This window comes from Schistocerca cancellata, chromosome 1 (assembly GCF_023864275.1).
Source record: "Schistocerca cancellata isolate TAMUIC-IGC-003103 chromosome 1, iqSchCanc2.1, whole genome shotgun sequence".
Lineage (NCBI taxonomy): Eukaryota > Metazoa > Arthropoda > Insecta > Orthoptera > Acrididae > Schistocerca > Schistocerca cancellata.
Genome location: NC_064626.1, coordinates 20,271,967 through 20,290,694, shown reverse-complemented (window position 1 = coordinate 20,290,694; position 18,728 = coordinate 20,271,967). Strand labels below are relative to the sequence as shown.

The 18,728-nt window shown below is 42.1% G+C and overlaps 1 protein-coding gene across 1 annotated transcript in view; it reads left to right on the top strand.

Annotated features, from left to right (window-relative positions):
- Positions 1 to 1,391: 1,391 nt before the first annotated feature.
- LOC126164648 (solute carrier family 35 member G1-like) overlaps positions 1,392 to 18,728 on the top strand; it is a 266,941-nt gene continuing 249,604 nt past the window's right edge. Inside the window, exon 1 of the mRNA XM_049920258.1 lies at positions 1,392 to 1,526. Within this exon, the coding sequence (XP_049776215.1) occupies positions 1,477 to 1,526 (50 nt within the window). The 5' untranslated portion in view covers positions 1,392 to 1,476. The remainder of the gene's footprint in view (positions 1,527 to 18,728) is intronic.

The window sequence follows — 18,728 nt, the reverse complement described above, 5'->3', positions numbered from 1 at the left end:
CGGGTTCGATTCCCGGCGGGATCAGGGATTTTCTCTGCCTCGTGATGACTGGGTGTTGTGTGATGTCCTTAGGTTAGTTAGGTTTAAGTAGTTCTAAGTTCTAGGGTACTGATGACCATAGATGTTAAGTCCCATAGTGGTCAGAGCCATTTGAACTATTTTGATGATCTCGCTGGTGACTGGATGTTAAACCCAATCTTCCTTCCTTCCTTCCTCGTGGCCATGCAGATTTAGGTCCTCTGTGATTTGCCTGCGTCGCCGCAGGAACATTATGTTATGTTGGCAGGTTAGCCAACACCGTTTTACGAGGGCAGACCGAAATGCACGCGTTTTAGCTCACGCAGACTGGCGTGAGGAGGGAAGGACTGTACTGACGTGAGGTCTGGAACATGACAAGGAATTAGAATTCAGAAAGCGGACATAATTAGTTTGATACTTAACTTTAATCCATTAATGATGAACGTCGCTCTTGATGGTACATGATTCACAATTTTATCTGTTCTGCATACATTCTTTAAGAATATGGCGCCTTGCTAGGTCGTAGCAAATGACGTAGCTGAAGGCTATGCCAAACTGTCGTCTCTGCAAATGAGAGCGTGAACTATCGCTAACAAAGTCGGCTGCACAACTAGGGCGAGTGCTAGGGAGTCTCTCTAGACCTGCCGTGTGGCGGCGCTCGGTCTGCAATCACTGATAGTGGCGGCACACGGGTCCGACGTACACTAACGGACCGCGGCCGATTTAAAGGCTGTCACCTAGCAAGTGTACTGTCTGGCAGTGACACCACACAATCTTCCTTCCTTCCTTCCTTGTGGCCATGCAGATTTAGGTCCTCTGTGCTTTGCCTGCGTCGCCCCAGGAAGATTCCAGGGTGGTTCCTTTGAAAAGGGCACAGCCAGTTTCCTTCCCCATCCCTGAAACAGTCCGCCTCTAATGACCTCGAAGTCGGCGGGAAGTTAAACCGTGACCTTCCTTCAAAGTCCAACCGGTGAGAGTACTCGCGTGCTACTCGCCATGGAGCACGTGAGGGGGGGCCGTGTAGTGACCTCGCCGTCACACCCGTACCCTCGCCCAGCTGAGCGCACGTGACCGGGCGTCCCAAACGAGGAAAAACTGCGCCGGCTGCTCACGTGAAGGACCGCGCGGCCGCCAATTGGGAATCGCGGCTGCCGGTGGCGGCACAGTGGTTGCTTACGTAAGGGGGCGGCTAGAGCCGTTATGTAAGGCGTAGGTGCGAGGGAGGCGTCCGTGGCCAGAGCGGAATAGAGTAGGGGGAGGGGGGGAGGCGCCCGCTGCGTGCTGCTAGAGCCGTACTGCGAAGGGGGGGGGGGGGGCAGAGCGCCGGCAGCGGCTGCGGCTGCGGCTGCGGCCGCAGCCAGAAGGCGCGCTGACCGCCGCACGTGACACACCGTCTACTCCGTTCTGCACGCCGCATCGACGCTGCTATGTGCGCCCGCTGCTGCTAGGCAGACGAACATGCCGCCGTTTCCGGACAAAGGGCGCGCCGCCGCCCCCGCTGCCGCCAGGTACGTCTGCCTTCGCGCGCGCGATGCGCTGTTGTCACCGCGCACCACGTGGCGGCATCTGCCGCCTGCGGGCTGCGGGGGCGTACCCCCTCAGGGGGGACCGCGGCGCGACAGTCGTGGCTCGGCGGGTCACTCCTCCGTGCTTCCTTCCTTTGTACAGCACAGACTTCATTCTCGCAATCTCGAGGCGGGGGTGTCCGCCGCAGTACACCTCGCTCGCCGTTCCTGTGCAGTTACTCGCTTTGTTTACGCGTCGGCGACAAAAAATGGTGTGCATGCTGACAGTACTGCACGCAGGAAGATAGGTGTTGAGGAAGTGTTCTTCTTACAAAAAAATTAGAATACAGTGACGGCGTCAATGAAGTAGCAGTGATAATACGTATCAAATCTAACCGCTCCAGTTGTTAAAAAATTCCCTATTTTACTCCAGAAGCGGTCTCGGGGTTTTCCAATGGAATATGTAACTGACATTGTAGATATAGCCAAACATTCTACCTAGTCATGCAGCGAATAGTTAAATACTTTATAGAACAGAAACGCCTAGATATGAAAAAGAATTGTTTTATTTATTTATTTATTTAATGGCCGGCCGGTGTGACCGAGCGGTTCTCAGCGTTTCAGTCTGGAACCGCGCACCCGCTACTGTCGCAGGTTCGAATCCTGCCTCGGGCATGGATGTGTGTTACGTTTAAGTAGTTCTAAGTTCTAGGGGACTGATGACCTCAGGTGTTAAGTCCCATAGTGCTCAGAGCTATTTCAACCATTTGATTTATTTAACTTGATTTGATTAGGGCCATCAGGACCTCTCTTACATTGGACCGGGGTCTACATCCACAGTACACTTTTTTCATCGTAGTTACCTGCGAAATAACGGTTTTAATATTACAAATACCGTTAAAATTATCTGAATGTCTGAAGTGGCAGTGGCAGTAAATTATACTGACCAAGAACTAAGGAAGTTAATACTGGCTATGCTTGTTTTACTGCAACTGCTGCCACTAATAGTGACAACAGAAATAATAATAATAATAATGACAACAGTAACAATACTGACAGTAAATACATAAAACTGAAACCAGTCACTTTTTTCAATAGTTATTTATCATTCCATGAACCGGTTTTCGAATCTTTTCAGGTTCATCTTCAGACGGTTTTCTGGAAGTTTCTGTTTCTACTATAATGCTGGATGTTGGTTTGCGACAGTATGGAAAGCACCCAGCATTATGCTAAAAATAGTGATGTAACTTCCCGAAAACCTTCTGAAGATGAATCTGAAAAGATACGAAAACCGGTTCATGGAATAATAAATAACTATTCAAAAAAGTGACTGGTTGCAGTTTTATGTATTTACATTCGATTAACAGTCACAGATTCTAAAATATCCGAAATGGACAAGATAAAGAATGACAGTGAGGATATGAGAAGAGTTTATAGGTGAACATAGCATGTGTTTTGTGATATAGCGAGTTCTGGAAGCAGGAACTTTAAGGATAGCGTATCAGCTAAAAACACAGGGAAGTGGGGAAGATCGGGCGTACAGTGTATCAAGTGCGTACAGAGACAGTCCAAATCATAGTTGTTGCTTTAGTAGATATGTCAGTAACTGTCTTCTGAACCTGCAGACGGTATTCATTTTACGTATTACGGGAAAACTACACCGAACAGAAAAATCTCTAGTTCCACTGCACGGCGCAGATCGTATGGCAAATTCCTTATATTGTGGGAAGCTGAAAAAATAGCAATTGTGTCATCCAGGCATTTCAAAACGTCAACGCTTATTCGGTCAAGAAAATTTGCACATAAAAAACATCAAACAGTATTTAGAAGGCAGTATTTTGTCTTTTGGTTTCTTTGTGAATAATAACAAAACTTATTTTTTACTTCAGATAAGCCGACTTTTTCACAGTTCATACAAGTACATAAGAACGTAAACTTATGAAAAATGTTTTCATTGGAAATTGTTTCAGTAGTGAAGAAGTTGGCTACAATGAACAAGAAAAAGCTCGGATGTTATTTGGCTTTAGACGTCAGTTAGGCTTTTTCTTTGTCCAAGTATTCAAAAACCTGTACGACTTCTTTGTTTCAGACGTTTGGTCTTTCTTATGGAGAACATTCGTTGTCAGTTTTCAACACAACGTTGCTCGTGTGAAACAACCTTTTCATGGTGCTTCGACCTTCACTTCTGGTTGCTTTTAACAATTAACTTGCCAACATTAACGATAATTCCACTGAATTTAAATACATCTGTCCATTCATGGAGGTATAATAGTTGTAAACGTGTAGTGACTGTGAATTTTGGTTGATCTTCCCAACAGTTGTGTTTAGGCCTAAATTAAAATGTTAAGTTTGTGTGACATACACCCGCATTCGCTTGCTTATCAACACACTTTCACTACTGCCATTATTAATAAAAAATTAAATCAACATTTGTTTACTGAATGAACCCATTCCTTGCTACCAAATTTCTCATAACAGTCAGAAATACTTTGCCTTAGTACAAATAATCCCCACTCTTTCAGTAACTAGAGTGTCTAGTGGCTTCTCAATTCTATTACTTCACCTATGATTGTGGCTTATTTTACGTTTGATGAAGTCGCCGTTTTTCGCAGCAGTTATGTAACTATTCATTTGTAAATAAAAGCCCTGTATCTTGCTGCAATATTGTTGTTTCATTTCCGCGTCGCATTTTGCGTTTGATGTGAAACACATCTTTAGCAGCTGCTCCGGAACCACGTTCAGTTGTGGTAAAAATTTAAATTTAAAACAGTTCAGGTCCTAAATTTTTATGTAGATAAAGCGGTATGAACAATTACATTTTGCCTTTTATGGCTACCTCTGTGGTTCTCGTCACGCGATCAGAGGTTGTAAAACCACTTACAGTACACTTTATCGCAATTCCGACGTAGTACGTATCCAGTTTTAAGCGTGGATTTATGAAATTTATGTCCTACGCAGATACAATAATACTCACTATTCCTGGACGCCCACTGAAGGTGCCCTTCACATGAAAGGCGAAACGCATCTAGGATATTAAATACCGACATTTGCGCATGAAACAGGCGCCTTGTTTACACACGAATATTTACATAGTTTTGCAGTGGAAAATGGTCACTGGAGCAAACTCGATACATCTCTTCTTTCTCGAACCGTGTTGATTATACACACAATTTTATAATCGCTTGTTTGCGTGGCCATCTTCCGCAGAAGCTGTTAACATCTGTTAAGATAGGTTATCCGTCTTCAGCTGACTGCAGTCTAATTAAAAAGAATTACACCAGACGCGTTTCACTTTTATTTACAAAGCTTATTCCGTGGTTATTCTGTAAATTGGATACATACGTTTGTACATTTTTTTGGTTGTTTTAGGTAAAAAAACAGCGTTTTCTTTATAAAGTTGGTCTGCGAGTTACTTACGGTGTTTCTTTAAACAATCTTCTCCTTCCCACCTTGCTAGCAGTGGTCGGTGTCGACAGGTGTCACATCTCCACTTCACAGTTTTTGGCATTCTGCAGTATTTCCCGCGCTGCAATATTTACGGTTGACTTTCTTAAACTGTTTTTCATTCTGCACTGCCACCGTGTTTATGCTTGTTCGTTTGTTGTCGTTCAAATTGTAAGTATTGACAACCTATGAAGCGATTGTGTGTGTGTGTGTATGTTCACATTTTGTGCGCATTTCTGGTGCGCGTCAAGCGAGGTACGAGCCATTTATATTTTCATACTTACCAGGCAGCACCTAGAGCAGCGGAAACAGTCCAGTACGGTAATCCGTGAGTTGTGTAGTTAAGTCCCTACACGGAAAAATTTTTCATTTTCTGTAATTTTCACTTTTTACGTTATTTACACAGCAAAAGGCATAAATAATGCTCAGTTAATTGGGTTTTCAATAGCTTCATAAAGGCACGGAAAGAAATGGGAAGGAAGATTTTGGATTGAAAATAAATTTCTAAGAAAGAGTTTTTAAGTATAGCGTCCACGTGGTCTCTGCAAATAAGATTCCAAGCAGGGATTGTAATTAAAGCATCAGGGACTTTGTATTCCGTAAGTTCCTTCCTCACCCCCTCGGCAGCTGCAGCAGAACACTAGTTTCCCACTGCAAGTAAAATGGGCCCATCGAGAGAGGAAAAACAAATCTCGTTGCGAGAAGACTGCATCAAAAAACACTCCATCACCAGCTATCCTCTACAATATGTGGCGTGGTTTTCTGCCAAACTCTACGATGAGAAAGATAACGTTTCATTAATACAAACTAAGTTTGTTTTTCTACTAAATCTGTAAAAGAGTCATATAATTGTATGAAAATGCGGATTTTATAACATGTGCAAGATTCCGATAAAACCACTGCTTCCTCTGTTCTAACGACGAATATCACCCCAGCACTTCAGAATAATAAAAGTATCTAATTTCGTATACAAAGTTCTCGTGTATGCCTTAAAATCTCCTCCTGAAAATTTACATGCAATTCCAAATTTTGCTTTGCCTATTCTGTTTATGCCTTTTATGGAAATATTGACCGGCAATGGCAAGAAAAGCGTTTCTGGAGAAGATAAATTTGCAAACATCGAGTGTAGATTTAAATGTCAAAAAGTCCTTTCTGAAAATATTTGTATGAAGTGTAGCCATGTATGGAAGTGAAACATGCACGATAAACAATTTAGACAAGAAGAGAATAGAAGCTTTTGAAATGTGGTGCTGCAGAAGAAAGATGAAGATCAGATGGGAAGATCACGTAACTAATGAGGAGGTACTGAATAGAAGTGGAGAGAAGAGCAATTTGTGATACAACCTCAGCAAAAGAAGGGAACGGTTGGTGGGACACATTCTGAAGCATCAAGGGCTCACTAATTTAGCACTGGAGGGAAGCGTGTGGGACAAAAAGTCATAGAGGAGACCAAGAGATGAATACAATAAGCAGATTCAGAGGGAAGTAGGTTGCAGTAGGTACTGGGAGATGAAGAAGCTTGCACAGGATAGAGTAGCATGGAGCACTGCGTCAAACCAGTCTTTGGACTGAAGACCACAACAACAACAACAACAATAACAACATGGAAATATTAATAATCAGAATACATTGAGCATTATTTCGGTTTATATACAGTACAAGTAACGTAAAAATTTAAAAAAGTACCAGCATAGTGATCGACTCCACGACCCTGAGAGTTCCGTTCCGTGCTCTTTGCGCTGCGCCAACGGCTGCCTGGTAACCATAAATGGCTTGTTCCTCCCCCGACCGGCGCCAAAAATTCTTTTTTTTCTAAACCGTAAGCCATCTGGAGTTCTGACTTTTGTCTCACTTTCATTTCTGCCCAAGAACTGCGGTTGGACGAAATTGGAGTTGACGACTAGGCGCTGTGTCCTTGTTGGTACACCACTGTAACAAAAAAAATTCCCTCCATCCTTAGCGTTTTACGCTGGACGCATCATCACTCCAGGAAGTGGTTGCTAGTGCCTAAAAGTGTGAAAGACACTAAGTATCCGCGTTGTGCTAAAACCCAGTATGGCAGTGCCACAAAAAAAGTCTTCTGTAGGTATTTTCTGAATAACTTCCACGTTTGTTTCTTTCATCTCTACTATTGCTGACGCTTAACGTTTATAATTGTTGTCCAGATGTTGTTCAATTTTGTGTGTGACTTTCTTTTTACGCCAACAGTGTCAAATCATCTGCTTATAAAGGACAGTTTTTCTCACACAGATGTATCAGTCAATACTACCATAATCAACAGGAGTTTCTATCTCATAATTACATCTTCTGTAAAAATACAATAAAAATCGTGGGCGAAATACTACGATCTCTTCGTGGTAGTGTTTAGTAATGAAAGTCCTGACTATTTCTATTTTATCGTGTTCATGGTAATGGATCAATATAAGTTGAGAATGAATGAATACACGAGTAGTAGTTTTGGTCACGTTTGTGGTCCGTGCCCTGGTATTGAATTAATTAATATTTTTTGCCATTTTCTTAATTATCTGAATCATTCTTCCCAGTTCAACGGCACGCAACGTTAAACCTCTGTGCGGAAAGCTGCAGGCCGGGTTGCCTCTCTGATTTCACAACGCTCGACCGGCGTCCTTGGGAAACCTTGAAATTTTATCGGTGTGGTTTCCTTCCACGATGGTGGGGTAAACTTTAACTTCAGTTGACGTTACTTTCTTTATATATTGACGATACAAGCTAGTGTCCATCTGATTCTATGCAATTACTGTACAACAATTATTATGCAATCTTCTTGATACCATAGTTGCCGTGCATTTTACGGAATTTTTTAGTTAGTGAGCATAAATTATAATGATGTAAATTAAATGTTTCTTTACGAAAGATTTCGTCGAACAGACTTTAAAATAAAATGAATGGAACTGTGTAAACTGTTTTGTTATATAACACTGACGTTATGCAACGAATACTTTTCCTCGTATATTTAAAAGCAAGAAAAACACTGTTGAATATTTCGCCTGCAAGAGGCGGCCTTATGAGGACAGCGACTGTTGATAAGTATGAATAAAACAGTTTCGGAGTCAGTCATTTGTTTATTCTGCCACTAAGGGTTTTGATGGTTCACACGATCATCTTCAGTTGCCGGATTGTTTATTTACACGGTTGCTGTTGGTGAAGAGTACGGACATCTTTTCACAATAGCAGAACAAGGACAGCATACGTATTCTGCGTCTTTTGCTAATGTTGCAAATTATTTATTTAGAAAAGGCATTTTAAAGGTTAAAAACGCGAATTTATGACAGTGAATTGCACTTACAGGGACGATGGGTGTAAAAACTTCCGATTCCTATGATTCAACCGAGCGAGGTGGCGCAGTGGTAAGACACTGGACTCGCATTCGGAAGGACGACGGTTCAATCCCGCGTCCGGCCATCCTGATTTAGGTTTTCCGTGATTTCCCTAAATCACTCCAGGCAAATGCCGGGATGGTTCCTATGAAAGGGCACGGCCGACTTCCTTCCCCATCCTTCCCTAATCCGATGAGACCGATGACCACGCTGTCTGGTCTCCTTCCCCAAACCAACCAACCAACCAACCTATGATTCAGAATCAGATTAATTTACACTTTCCACATTATGCCTTATCTACGTGATTATCTGAGCTTATAATTTTAAATATGAAATTACCTGTTGCATATTCAAACTTTGGAAGATAATTATCCATATATAAAGTCATACCAAGATTGTTTCACAGAGTGATTCGTAGTTTATACTTTGCATATAAAGTGCTCCTGCTATAATTTGAAGTTATAATTTAAAAGAAATAACTATCCGTTCGCAGCGAATTACAGACCTTTCCGCCTGTACTCCACACTTTCTAATGTGAGAGCATACTTAATTTAGTTTCCAGAAAGCAACGAAAACAGTTAACAGAGTAATGCCTATTGCAACTGTTAAATACTGTATCACTCAAAACAGACGTAATCGGCCGTACCCTTCAAGCAGCAATTAAGTTTGCAGCCACAAACAAGCTTGCGATCTTACGCTCCTTAAGTTTCGAAAATGTTACAGAGTATGATGCAGGCGTTTCTTAGCTTCTCCAAAGTTACAAAATTTTCTGAATATCATATGTTCAGAAGAACTTAGATGAAACCAGGTTTATAACATAAGCAAACAAATACATCACTGTACACAAAACACAGCACATTTACATAACACAATATGTAAAAATATTTCCACCAATTCTCAACATTTTTTCTTAGATGTATGCGTACATGTATTCTCTGAGCGGGCTGTATTACGAAAAGAAACGCAGCAGCTGTCTAGCTTACAAAATCATACACGAACTCTCTAACTTTCAAGACAACCACAGAATGACTTCCCTAAACATGGTAATTACTAGTACGGCGTGGCACTGCATGACGTGACAGAGGCGGTAGTGTCCCTTTTTGCAATATTCACCATTATTGTGGTGAAACATAAATAAAAATGACTGTATGTGACTCAAAATGAATTGCAAACATTGATTTATCTATGATTTAACTGTAAAAATATACAATATATATCGATAAATGCAGAAAAGACATTATTTTTAGTGTATGAGATTATAATGTGTAAGTAATTAAAAGAAGTATTATCATCTCTGTAAGAGTATAAAACACAATGCAATGTTCATTCTTCGGTCTAGTCTGTTTTGTTCTGTTCTTTCTGGTGTTAGCTGGATTAAGGTACGCAAGCTATCGTGCTGCGCTAGCATTTGTTTCTGTCGTAGCGTAATTGCAAATATTTAATGGTGTAAACTGTGTCCTAGTAAGAATATATTAGTATAAAGTGATCTCCGTGTGTTATTTCAAGAACCTACGCCACATTTATCTTATGAAAAGAATATTTAACGAAAATTATTTAGCATGTTTCCAGCTGCTGCGGAGCGAGTAACAGTAATCTCTGACTGTTAACAATTAGCCGCCATTACGCGGTACATTTAAAAATATTTTTTCACATCACTATGTCTAATAGCCGGAGCGGAAGAAATTAAGTAAAAATATTCTGTGAGATTAATTGAAGTAATCCAGTGAAATAATTTTATTAAAACTTGTCTATTTTCTGTGATAGTAATAATTTCAGAGCTGAGTACTACTACGCTATTGCATTTACAGTAATTTGTAGGTAGCCTGGCGGTCGATAAAACCAGATATAATACGTAGTTGGCAACCTACGAAATTCATTATTTTGCTTATTATATCTCTTTTGTATTTTTTTTTGAAAGCTAAAAGTAAAAACTAACTCCACTAAAAATCAGTAACAGATCACGATAAATCAAAGGACAAACGAATTTACTAGGAGAGTGTTTCCTCAAAATAACATAGTTACATTACTTTTTTTTTTAAGAGATATAATAAGGCCCTCTGTGTGTTCTCCGTCTCTTTGATCGAAACTCGTACTCGCAAAACAAAAATGACTGGCACAGACTGTTTTCCTTGTACTATTCGCTGTTACCTCCTATATTATTCAGTGTTACCTACGCGAGATATACGATTAATGTAGCAAAATTGTCACAACCTCTTCCTGTAGGTCTCTAAATTTACCTAACGATCCTTGCATCGATTTCCATTTAAGATCCATCAACGTCTGTCTTGTGCTGGCGTACGCCTTCGACAACACACCGGTCGGCACTAGAAAACATTGTATAGCAGGCGCTGAACTAGGAGCGCCTATGACAACATAAGACCAAGACACGCCCCCAGGCTTGTCGGCAGTAATGCCTCGTAGGCAGCATGCACATCCACTATGTGATCAAAAGTATCCGGACACCTGGTTGAAAATTACTTATAAGTTCGCGGTGCCCACCATAGCTAACGCTGGAATTCAGTATGGTGTTGGCCCACCCTTAGCCTTGATGACAGCTTCCACTCTCGCAGGCATACGTTGAAACAGGTGCTGGAAGTTTCTTGGCGAATGGCAGCCTATTCTTCACAGAGAGCTTCACTGAGGGCAGCAGGTATCGATGTCGGTCGGTGAGGCCTGGCACGAAGTCGGCGTTCCAAAACATCCCAAAGGTGTTCTGTAGGATTCAGGTCAGAACTCTGTGCTGGCCAGTTCATTACAGGGATGTTTTTGTTGTGCAACCACTCCGCCACAGGTCGTGCATTATGAAGAGGTGCTCGATCGTGTTGAAAGATGTAATCGCGATCCCCAAATTTCTCTTCAACAGTGGGAAGCAAGAAGGTGCTTAAAACATCAATGTAGGCCTGTGGTGTGATAGTGCCACGCAAAACAACAAGAGGTGTAAACCTCCTGCATGAAAAAACAGGACCACACCATAACGCCACCGCCTCCGAATTTTGCTGTTGGCACTACACAGGCTGGCAGATGACGTTCACCGGGCATTCGCCATACCCACATCCTGCCATCGTATCGTCACATTGTGTACTGTGATTTGTCACTCCACACAACGATTTCCACTGTTCAATCGTCCAATCTTTACGCTCCTTACACCAAGCGAGGCGTCGTTTGGCATTTATCGGCGTGATTTGTGGCTTATGAGCAGCCGCTCGAGCATGAAATCGAAATCTTCTCACCTCCCGCATAACTGTCATGGTACTTGCAGTGGATCCTGATGCAGTTTGGAATTATTGTGTGATGGTCTGGATAGATGTCTATTACACATTACGACCTTCTTCAACTGTCGGCGGTCTCTGTCAGTCGATCAGACGAGGTCGGCCTGTACGTTTTTGTGCTGTACGTGTCCCTGCACGTTTCCACTTCACTATCACACCGGAAACAGTGGACCTAAGGATGTTTAGGAGTGTGGGAATCTCGTGTACAGACGTATGATACTAGTGACACCCAATCACCTGACCACCTTCGAAGTCCGTGAGTTTCGCGGAGCGCCCCATTCTGCTCTCTCACGATGTCTAACGACGACTGAGGTCGCTGATGTGGGGTACCTGGCAGTACGTGACAGCACAATGCACTTAATATGAATAGCGTATGTTTTTTGGAGTGTCCGGATACTTTTGATCACATTGAGTACATCCCGCGGAATGACCACGACGAGACATTAGAGCTAATACAGGGGCTTCCCGGCAATCATTCTTCCCACGGGCCATTTGCGAGTGGAACGGGGTAGTCATTTATACATTGATAACATTACTAGCCCTATCACGCTTTCTTGGGAACACCCAATGCTTATTTCGTTTCTAATGGACAATCACCGTCCAGCATGAAGTACTGCGTTATGTTCGCTGAACATTCTTTGAGTCAATCACATGTCAGAAAAGTAGTACACAGCGGAAGGCAGTCTTTAAATCTATGATTACAGAATCCGTCTGTTCAACTGCATGTGCTGTTTGAAAGGTTTTGTGCGTTCACGCAAGTGGTTTGTACCGAATCCGTGCAAATACGTTGAGAAAAGATTCGTTCTCTCAAGGAATGCTCTTGGATTCTGCAACAGACTTTTTTGTCGATAGTGGGCTGTAGATTTGTGCGTCCGCTTTTTATTTGACCTCTGCTCATTTCCAGATGCGCGGTGCTATTCGGCACAGAGTTCTGGTGGAACAGCACTTATTTGCACACTAGCATTCACCTGTCAGAACAGTCCAAGACGTTGCGTAATGACAACCACTCACGAATTTACTCTTATGTAATTGATCAGCCATGACTGTGAGTTCCGGAAACCGGTCACCATCTCATTTCTCAACGACAAAAAGGTTGTTATTTTTTTCGGTGCATTTGTTTTTTTTTATTTTCGCCTACTCACTGTGTTTACGGATAGCTACGTCTGAGGTAAGCCGTAGTATATCAAAGTTTCGTCAACAGTGACCTGTCGACCTTCGGAATATGTTTCAAATTTTCCCAGTACGATTCCGTGACATCTAGTTTCGAGTCAACAACAGCGGTATCCAGCAGGTATTCAGCATCTTCAGTCGAGACATTACGTAACCCGTTCGTATGGGGACTTACCTCTGCAACAATTTGCTTAAGCTTCTACAATCTTATCGTGAATATTAATGACTATTTCTTCAGCATGAAATCCAGTCAAGCATAGACAACGTTCCAGAGACCAAGGGCTAGGGCGACCACCCTTGAATTCCATTATCTAGTAGTAAAAAGGCTGAAAACTGTGAACAGCTAAAGTATAAATGAAGCAAGCCACAATACCAATTATTGTAGACGGCACATTTCAGCAGCTATGATTGCGAAAATTGTACTAGCATTTCAAGATTTCTTTAAATATGCGTATCACTCCAAAGATTAATAAGAAACACAGCCAGATAATAGGCAAAACATTGCTTTATGACGTTACAAATTCGTTCGAGGGATCAAAAAATGAAATGTTCCTGGATGTGACGTTGGTTCCACAGGAATGGTTCCAGATGAAAGAATTCTACTTCAAAAGAAAGCCGCAAAAATGTTGTTAGCGAGCGAAGACATTTCTCTATCTCACTAGAAAGTAGACAGCATACATAAACAACAAGTAGAGCCTCCTCTTCTGGACAGTACCTATGGTAGTCACTGTGGTTATCACCAACCCACAGGGGGAAAAAAAAATTAACCAGGTGTGGTAACAAGCTGCAATGTCCTTTTGTGTTGTCAGTTGACGGCCATCTAAACCGTGGAGCACTGTTACCAATGCCCGGCGGTAATGTTTATGTTCCCGCGACACATGGTGCATCGAGGTACGTTCCCCAGTGATGGTGTCGAGACATCTTGCCCGTAATGGGATGCCACCCAGTCGTGGTCGATAAACTTATGTATGATGATCTGCAGACGGCACCTGGAATGACAGCTCACGAAGCATGGTGTAATAATAAAGAGTTTGCCATCCCGTCTTCTCCTGACCATAGTTTATTAGAGCTCTACTTTTGTTCCCGAAAGAGTATGGCACCGAATTTGAATTTTTTTTACTTTTTCTCTCTCTTTCTGTGTGAGTCTCTCTCTCTCTCTCTCTCTCTCTCTCTCTCTCTCTGTGTGTGTGTGTGTGTGTGTGTGTGTGTGTGTGTGTGTTTGTGTGTGTGTGTGTGTGTGTAAGTTCCTTTAGCTGTTTGTGTTGCCTTTTCTGTAAAGTACCTTTAACGTAAGAAGCAAAACGAACAAAAACTTTCTTTAGTCCTCACTTTGTTGAATCAGTTATAAACTAAAATGCTTTCACTTTTAACAGTTTTTAATAAACAAAAACTCACTGATGATGACACAGAAGTGTTGAGGGTAACAAGCTAAAACAGTGTTTGCAAAGAGGCGGAACCAATTTCCTATAATTTAACTGCATATGTGGAAAGAAAGGACAAGAGTTGCACATTCAAAAGATTAACTTGCAGTAGTTTCTATCGACTAAAAACAGACCTAACCCCTCCATTTTAACCTCGTCTTAAACGGAAAGCATGGAATATTGTACTGTTACTTCTATGACATTAATGGTGGCAGCAAACATTGTATTGCAGCGACGCGAAACGAAACCGCGGTTTTCGACTCCACCAATTCGACACGTGGACGTAAACGGGATGCTACCTACAAGCCTAGTCGCCCGAAACCTTGTGAACTAAGCTTTATTACGGGGAAGTGAAAGTGTTACAAACTGTCGTTAGCTTTATGTGGTTATCTCTAAATCTCCAAATGATACTAGATTGTGAATTGGAAAAAGGTGGTGTTATACAGGAAGTTTTCTGCAGACTTCCTGCGGATAAGAAAAGACCGCCGGCCGCGGTGGTCGAGCGGTTCTGGCGCTGCAGTCCGGAACCGCGGGACTGCTACGGTCGCAGGTTCGAATCCTGTCTCTGGCATGGGTGTGTGTGATGTCCTTAGGTTAGGTTAGGTTTAAGTAGTTCTAAGTTCTAGGGGACTTATGACCTAAGATGTTGAGTCCCATAGTGCTCAGAGCCATTTGAACCATTTTTAAGAAAAGACCGAGACGACCAAATAATTGAACGTCGGCAGACGACATTAGAATATATATACGCACTATCAACAAGGATGCATTTTGCTGTAAATCGTAATGCGTGCAAGAGTCAATATGATGACTTTATCCAACAGTGGATGTCAAACGCGTGTGACGATGATCAGTATAAAAAAAGTTGGAAAATTTCCCATTTATCCCAAAATGTGGCGCTCGATGAAAAAATACAACCAGAATGACAAAAATCGTTCATGAGTAAGTGGAGGTAAGATCGCTACAAAGATACCCACTAAAACGCGCCCCACTGCCTCGAACAACGGCGAAATAAATGCTTTTGAAGATCCCTCGCGCAGTGCCATACAAATGGCTCCAGATCTGTTGCATCAGTACAGGGTATCAAACACGGAGGCAGCCGCAAAATTCGGCTTCTACCGGAAGCGACGAAGACTCGAAAAAAAAAAACTGAATGTACTTGGAATCTTGAAAATTAACATAGCGGAAAATCTGTGTGTTAGGTGATATGTTTTCCTTTAGTACTAAGAGTACCAAGCAAAGTGCTGAGGCTGTTGTGTTTTTGTAGAGCAACGAGAGCTTTCAAGCAAGCAAAACATTGTAGTAGTGCTTGCAGAGGCAATCTTTTTATTTTTTCTGATACCAGCTTTTAGCTGTCACGCCGTGAGTAACTAGCCCCATTATAAAGCACGTTACATAACGCGGCGTTACGTCAGTTGAACAAGTCGGCATCAGAGCAGGTATGCACGGACTGTGAGCCTTAATCCATAATCAGTATTACAATTTGAGCAAATATTTATTTATTTAATTACTAATGGTTGGTGAAAGTCTGCGACTGTTACGACGATGAGTTTGTTTCCAAAATAACTATTTCTTCCCCCAGTCTTGAGTTTCTTTTTACTTATCTTTTGCACGACGCGTTTCAGGGAAAAGCACAGTGATCAGCACCACTGCCCCTGCAACTTAATCTTACCCAAACAAGCGGCACACATATCAGCGCTGCAGAGGGCAAATAAAATACATCTCAGAAAAACTAGCCCGCAACAGGAAATGAACATAGTGAAACAGATTGCTGTTGCCAATGACCGCACTGTTTTCATTGCTGAATCAGTTTCAGGCAAGGTAAGGAAAGATGCAGATACACAGTACACTACAGAAGGTGAAGAGGTAAACAAAAGTGTATACAGCTACATTCTCAATACATCACAAAAGAATGCAAATATCTTCAGAAACCACAAGACAAATACTGGATTCTCTACACGTAATAAACTACAACACAAACTAATATATAATTTAAAGTGTAATCATGACATATATTCAGATTCCGGAGTATACAAAAGAACATGCAAGGAATGCTCCCTCTTCTATCTAGAACAATCAGGCCGAGATTCCCACATTAGTTATACAGAGAACTTTACAGTATACACTTACAACAGAAAAACTACATTAGAAATAGTCATAAAAATATACAATAAAAGAATAAATTTGGAAATATAAAGCAAAATGTCAAAGACTTCCACTGACTAAATATTTGGATCGTTTGGAAGAACTGGAGGTAGACATGACAAAAGTTATATAGAACAAAAATATTAAATGACTAACTGCAAAATAATTTAGTGAATTTCTTCAGATGCTTTGATTGTAGTGTTTTCAATTTTTTTTATTCTGCTCTCAATTTCGGTGAAGGTGTCACGTGTCTTTACTCGGTCGACTTTCCCGCTCCGCTGACGCAAGTTGCACCCCTCTGCCGCTAGAGAGCTCCGAACTGTAGCGTGGAACGTGGCGGCGGGTAATGTTAACTGCGTCGGTGCGTGACAAGCAGCGTGCTGGAGTCCAGTTTCGAGTTCGTGTCTGCACGTGGAGACAGTGCCAGGCCACAGACGAGCGCTGAGACATTTGCAACAACCCGACGACACGGTTTCACTGTCATCACACAGTCCAGACTTGGCCCCATCCGATTTTAATCTGTTCCCAAAATTTAAATAACAACTTCGAGGACTTCTCTTTGATAGTGGTTAAGTGGTACGAGCAGCGGTGACGTTGTGGCCCCATCAACAAAGTCAGACATTCTTCAGCGATGTTATCAACAACCTGGTCTCTCGTTGGGAGAAATGTGTTCGTCGCCAGGGTTGAGAACTAAATCTGTAGACATGAAGAATAAAGATGTAGTATGTTAAAGTTTGTTTTACTTAAAAAGCTTCAAGAGTTTTCATATAAAAAACTCGGAGGCATCACTTTTCAGCACGCCCTCGTAGGATAGCCCACGAGTATATCACAATCTGCGGACGATCTGTAGTGTTATCTATGCCAACTATCTGTAAAACTATCTTTGGGACTGTTTTGTTTTTGTACGTTTGTTGTTTTAGCGTGTACCGTAGACAGTAAGTTATGCATGGTATGTAATTTGTGTGGGTTTCTGCAAAAGTGGACTATAAGAAAACCGTTATGTAAAAGTTTATAAAACACGATCGTTAATTAAAAATCGTGCTTGTTTACATATTATAGTAAAGACAACAGAAAATATGTGAGCCTGCCGCTGTGGTCGAGCGGTTCTAGGCGCTTCAGTTCGGAAACGCGCTACTGCAATGGTCGCAGCTTCGAATCCTGTCTCGGGCATGGATGTGTGTGATGTCCTTAGGTTAGTTAGGTTTAAGCAGTTCTGAGTCTAGGGGGCTGATGACCTCAGATGTTGAGTCCCATAGTGTTCAGAGCCATATGAACCCTTTGAAAATATGTGAGCACAACGGAAACATCACAAATAAATGGAATAATATCCGGAAAACGTGCTGGAAAATGGGAATCATTTCGCGTAACGCATCGTACAAGAGCTAAAAGATTATTGTCACTGGCATCTGAAAAAGTTATTTGATAAACGAACTTACATATTTATTTGTTTATTTGTCATTTGATAATATTGACCATAGAGTCATTTATTATTATTATTAGCGAATGTCACCATTGGAGAACGATAAGCAGGTTATTTTCAGTCTTTCTTATGGTTCTTCTTATTTTCCAAATATTTCTCCATTTTCTCCCCGAAGGCGTTCTTTCGTTCTTCAGTCCACTTTGGTCGGTACGCTTTTGGTTATACCTCTGGAATAAATGTCTATCAGTTTTGCTTCTGAATGTGTCCCTGTCTGATGTCTTTGTTACGTCAGTTTTTGCTTTTGTCGAATCCTTATTAACTTTAGTTACCGAAGGAATTGATATTTAAGGGATGTCAGATAGTCGAATAGACGAAAATTTGAATATTATTTTAGCCTCAAACCTAGAACAAAAAGCTCGTAATTCTTTACATATCAAAACGCTATGTGTTCGAACATGTAATTCTCGGATTGCGGGTTTAAGTTCCCTCCAAATTGTGCACAGCTGTGTTAACCCAGACCTGTTCAGGTCACTGCAGAACTTCGACGAACCCCAAGGCCCACACGACTGTGTGCTGTTGCTGCTCCTATTTCCTCCAGATCACCGTTAGCGCCGTATTCTAGGTAGAGATGGGGGATCCGCTCCTGAACTGATTCACAGAGTTGAATCTTTCAAAGGAGTGAACAATCAGTGATTCAGAAAAAAAGAACGGTAGCTCCAAACGTTTCCCACAGCAGAGAGAGAGAGAGGGAGAGAGAGAGAGAGTCGGAGCAGATCAGTGGGGCCTCTGCTGGTCAGAGCACACTGCACGCCACACAACACAGCCAGCGCCGGCCTCTGCCCTGCTTCTGCCTTGGCTGCCTGCATTGTGCAGTGCCCCATTGGATTTTGTGTTTCACATATGCCGTGCCGTCTCTGTGCTTCCTCTGCCTCATGCAGTGTCTGGCACAGCTTAACTTCGCATCGCACTCTGTCGGCGATCATTTCAGTCGCACGTCCTGC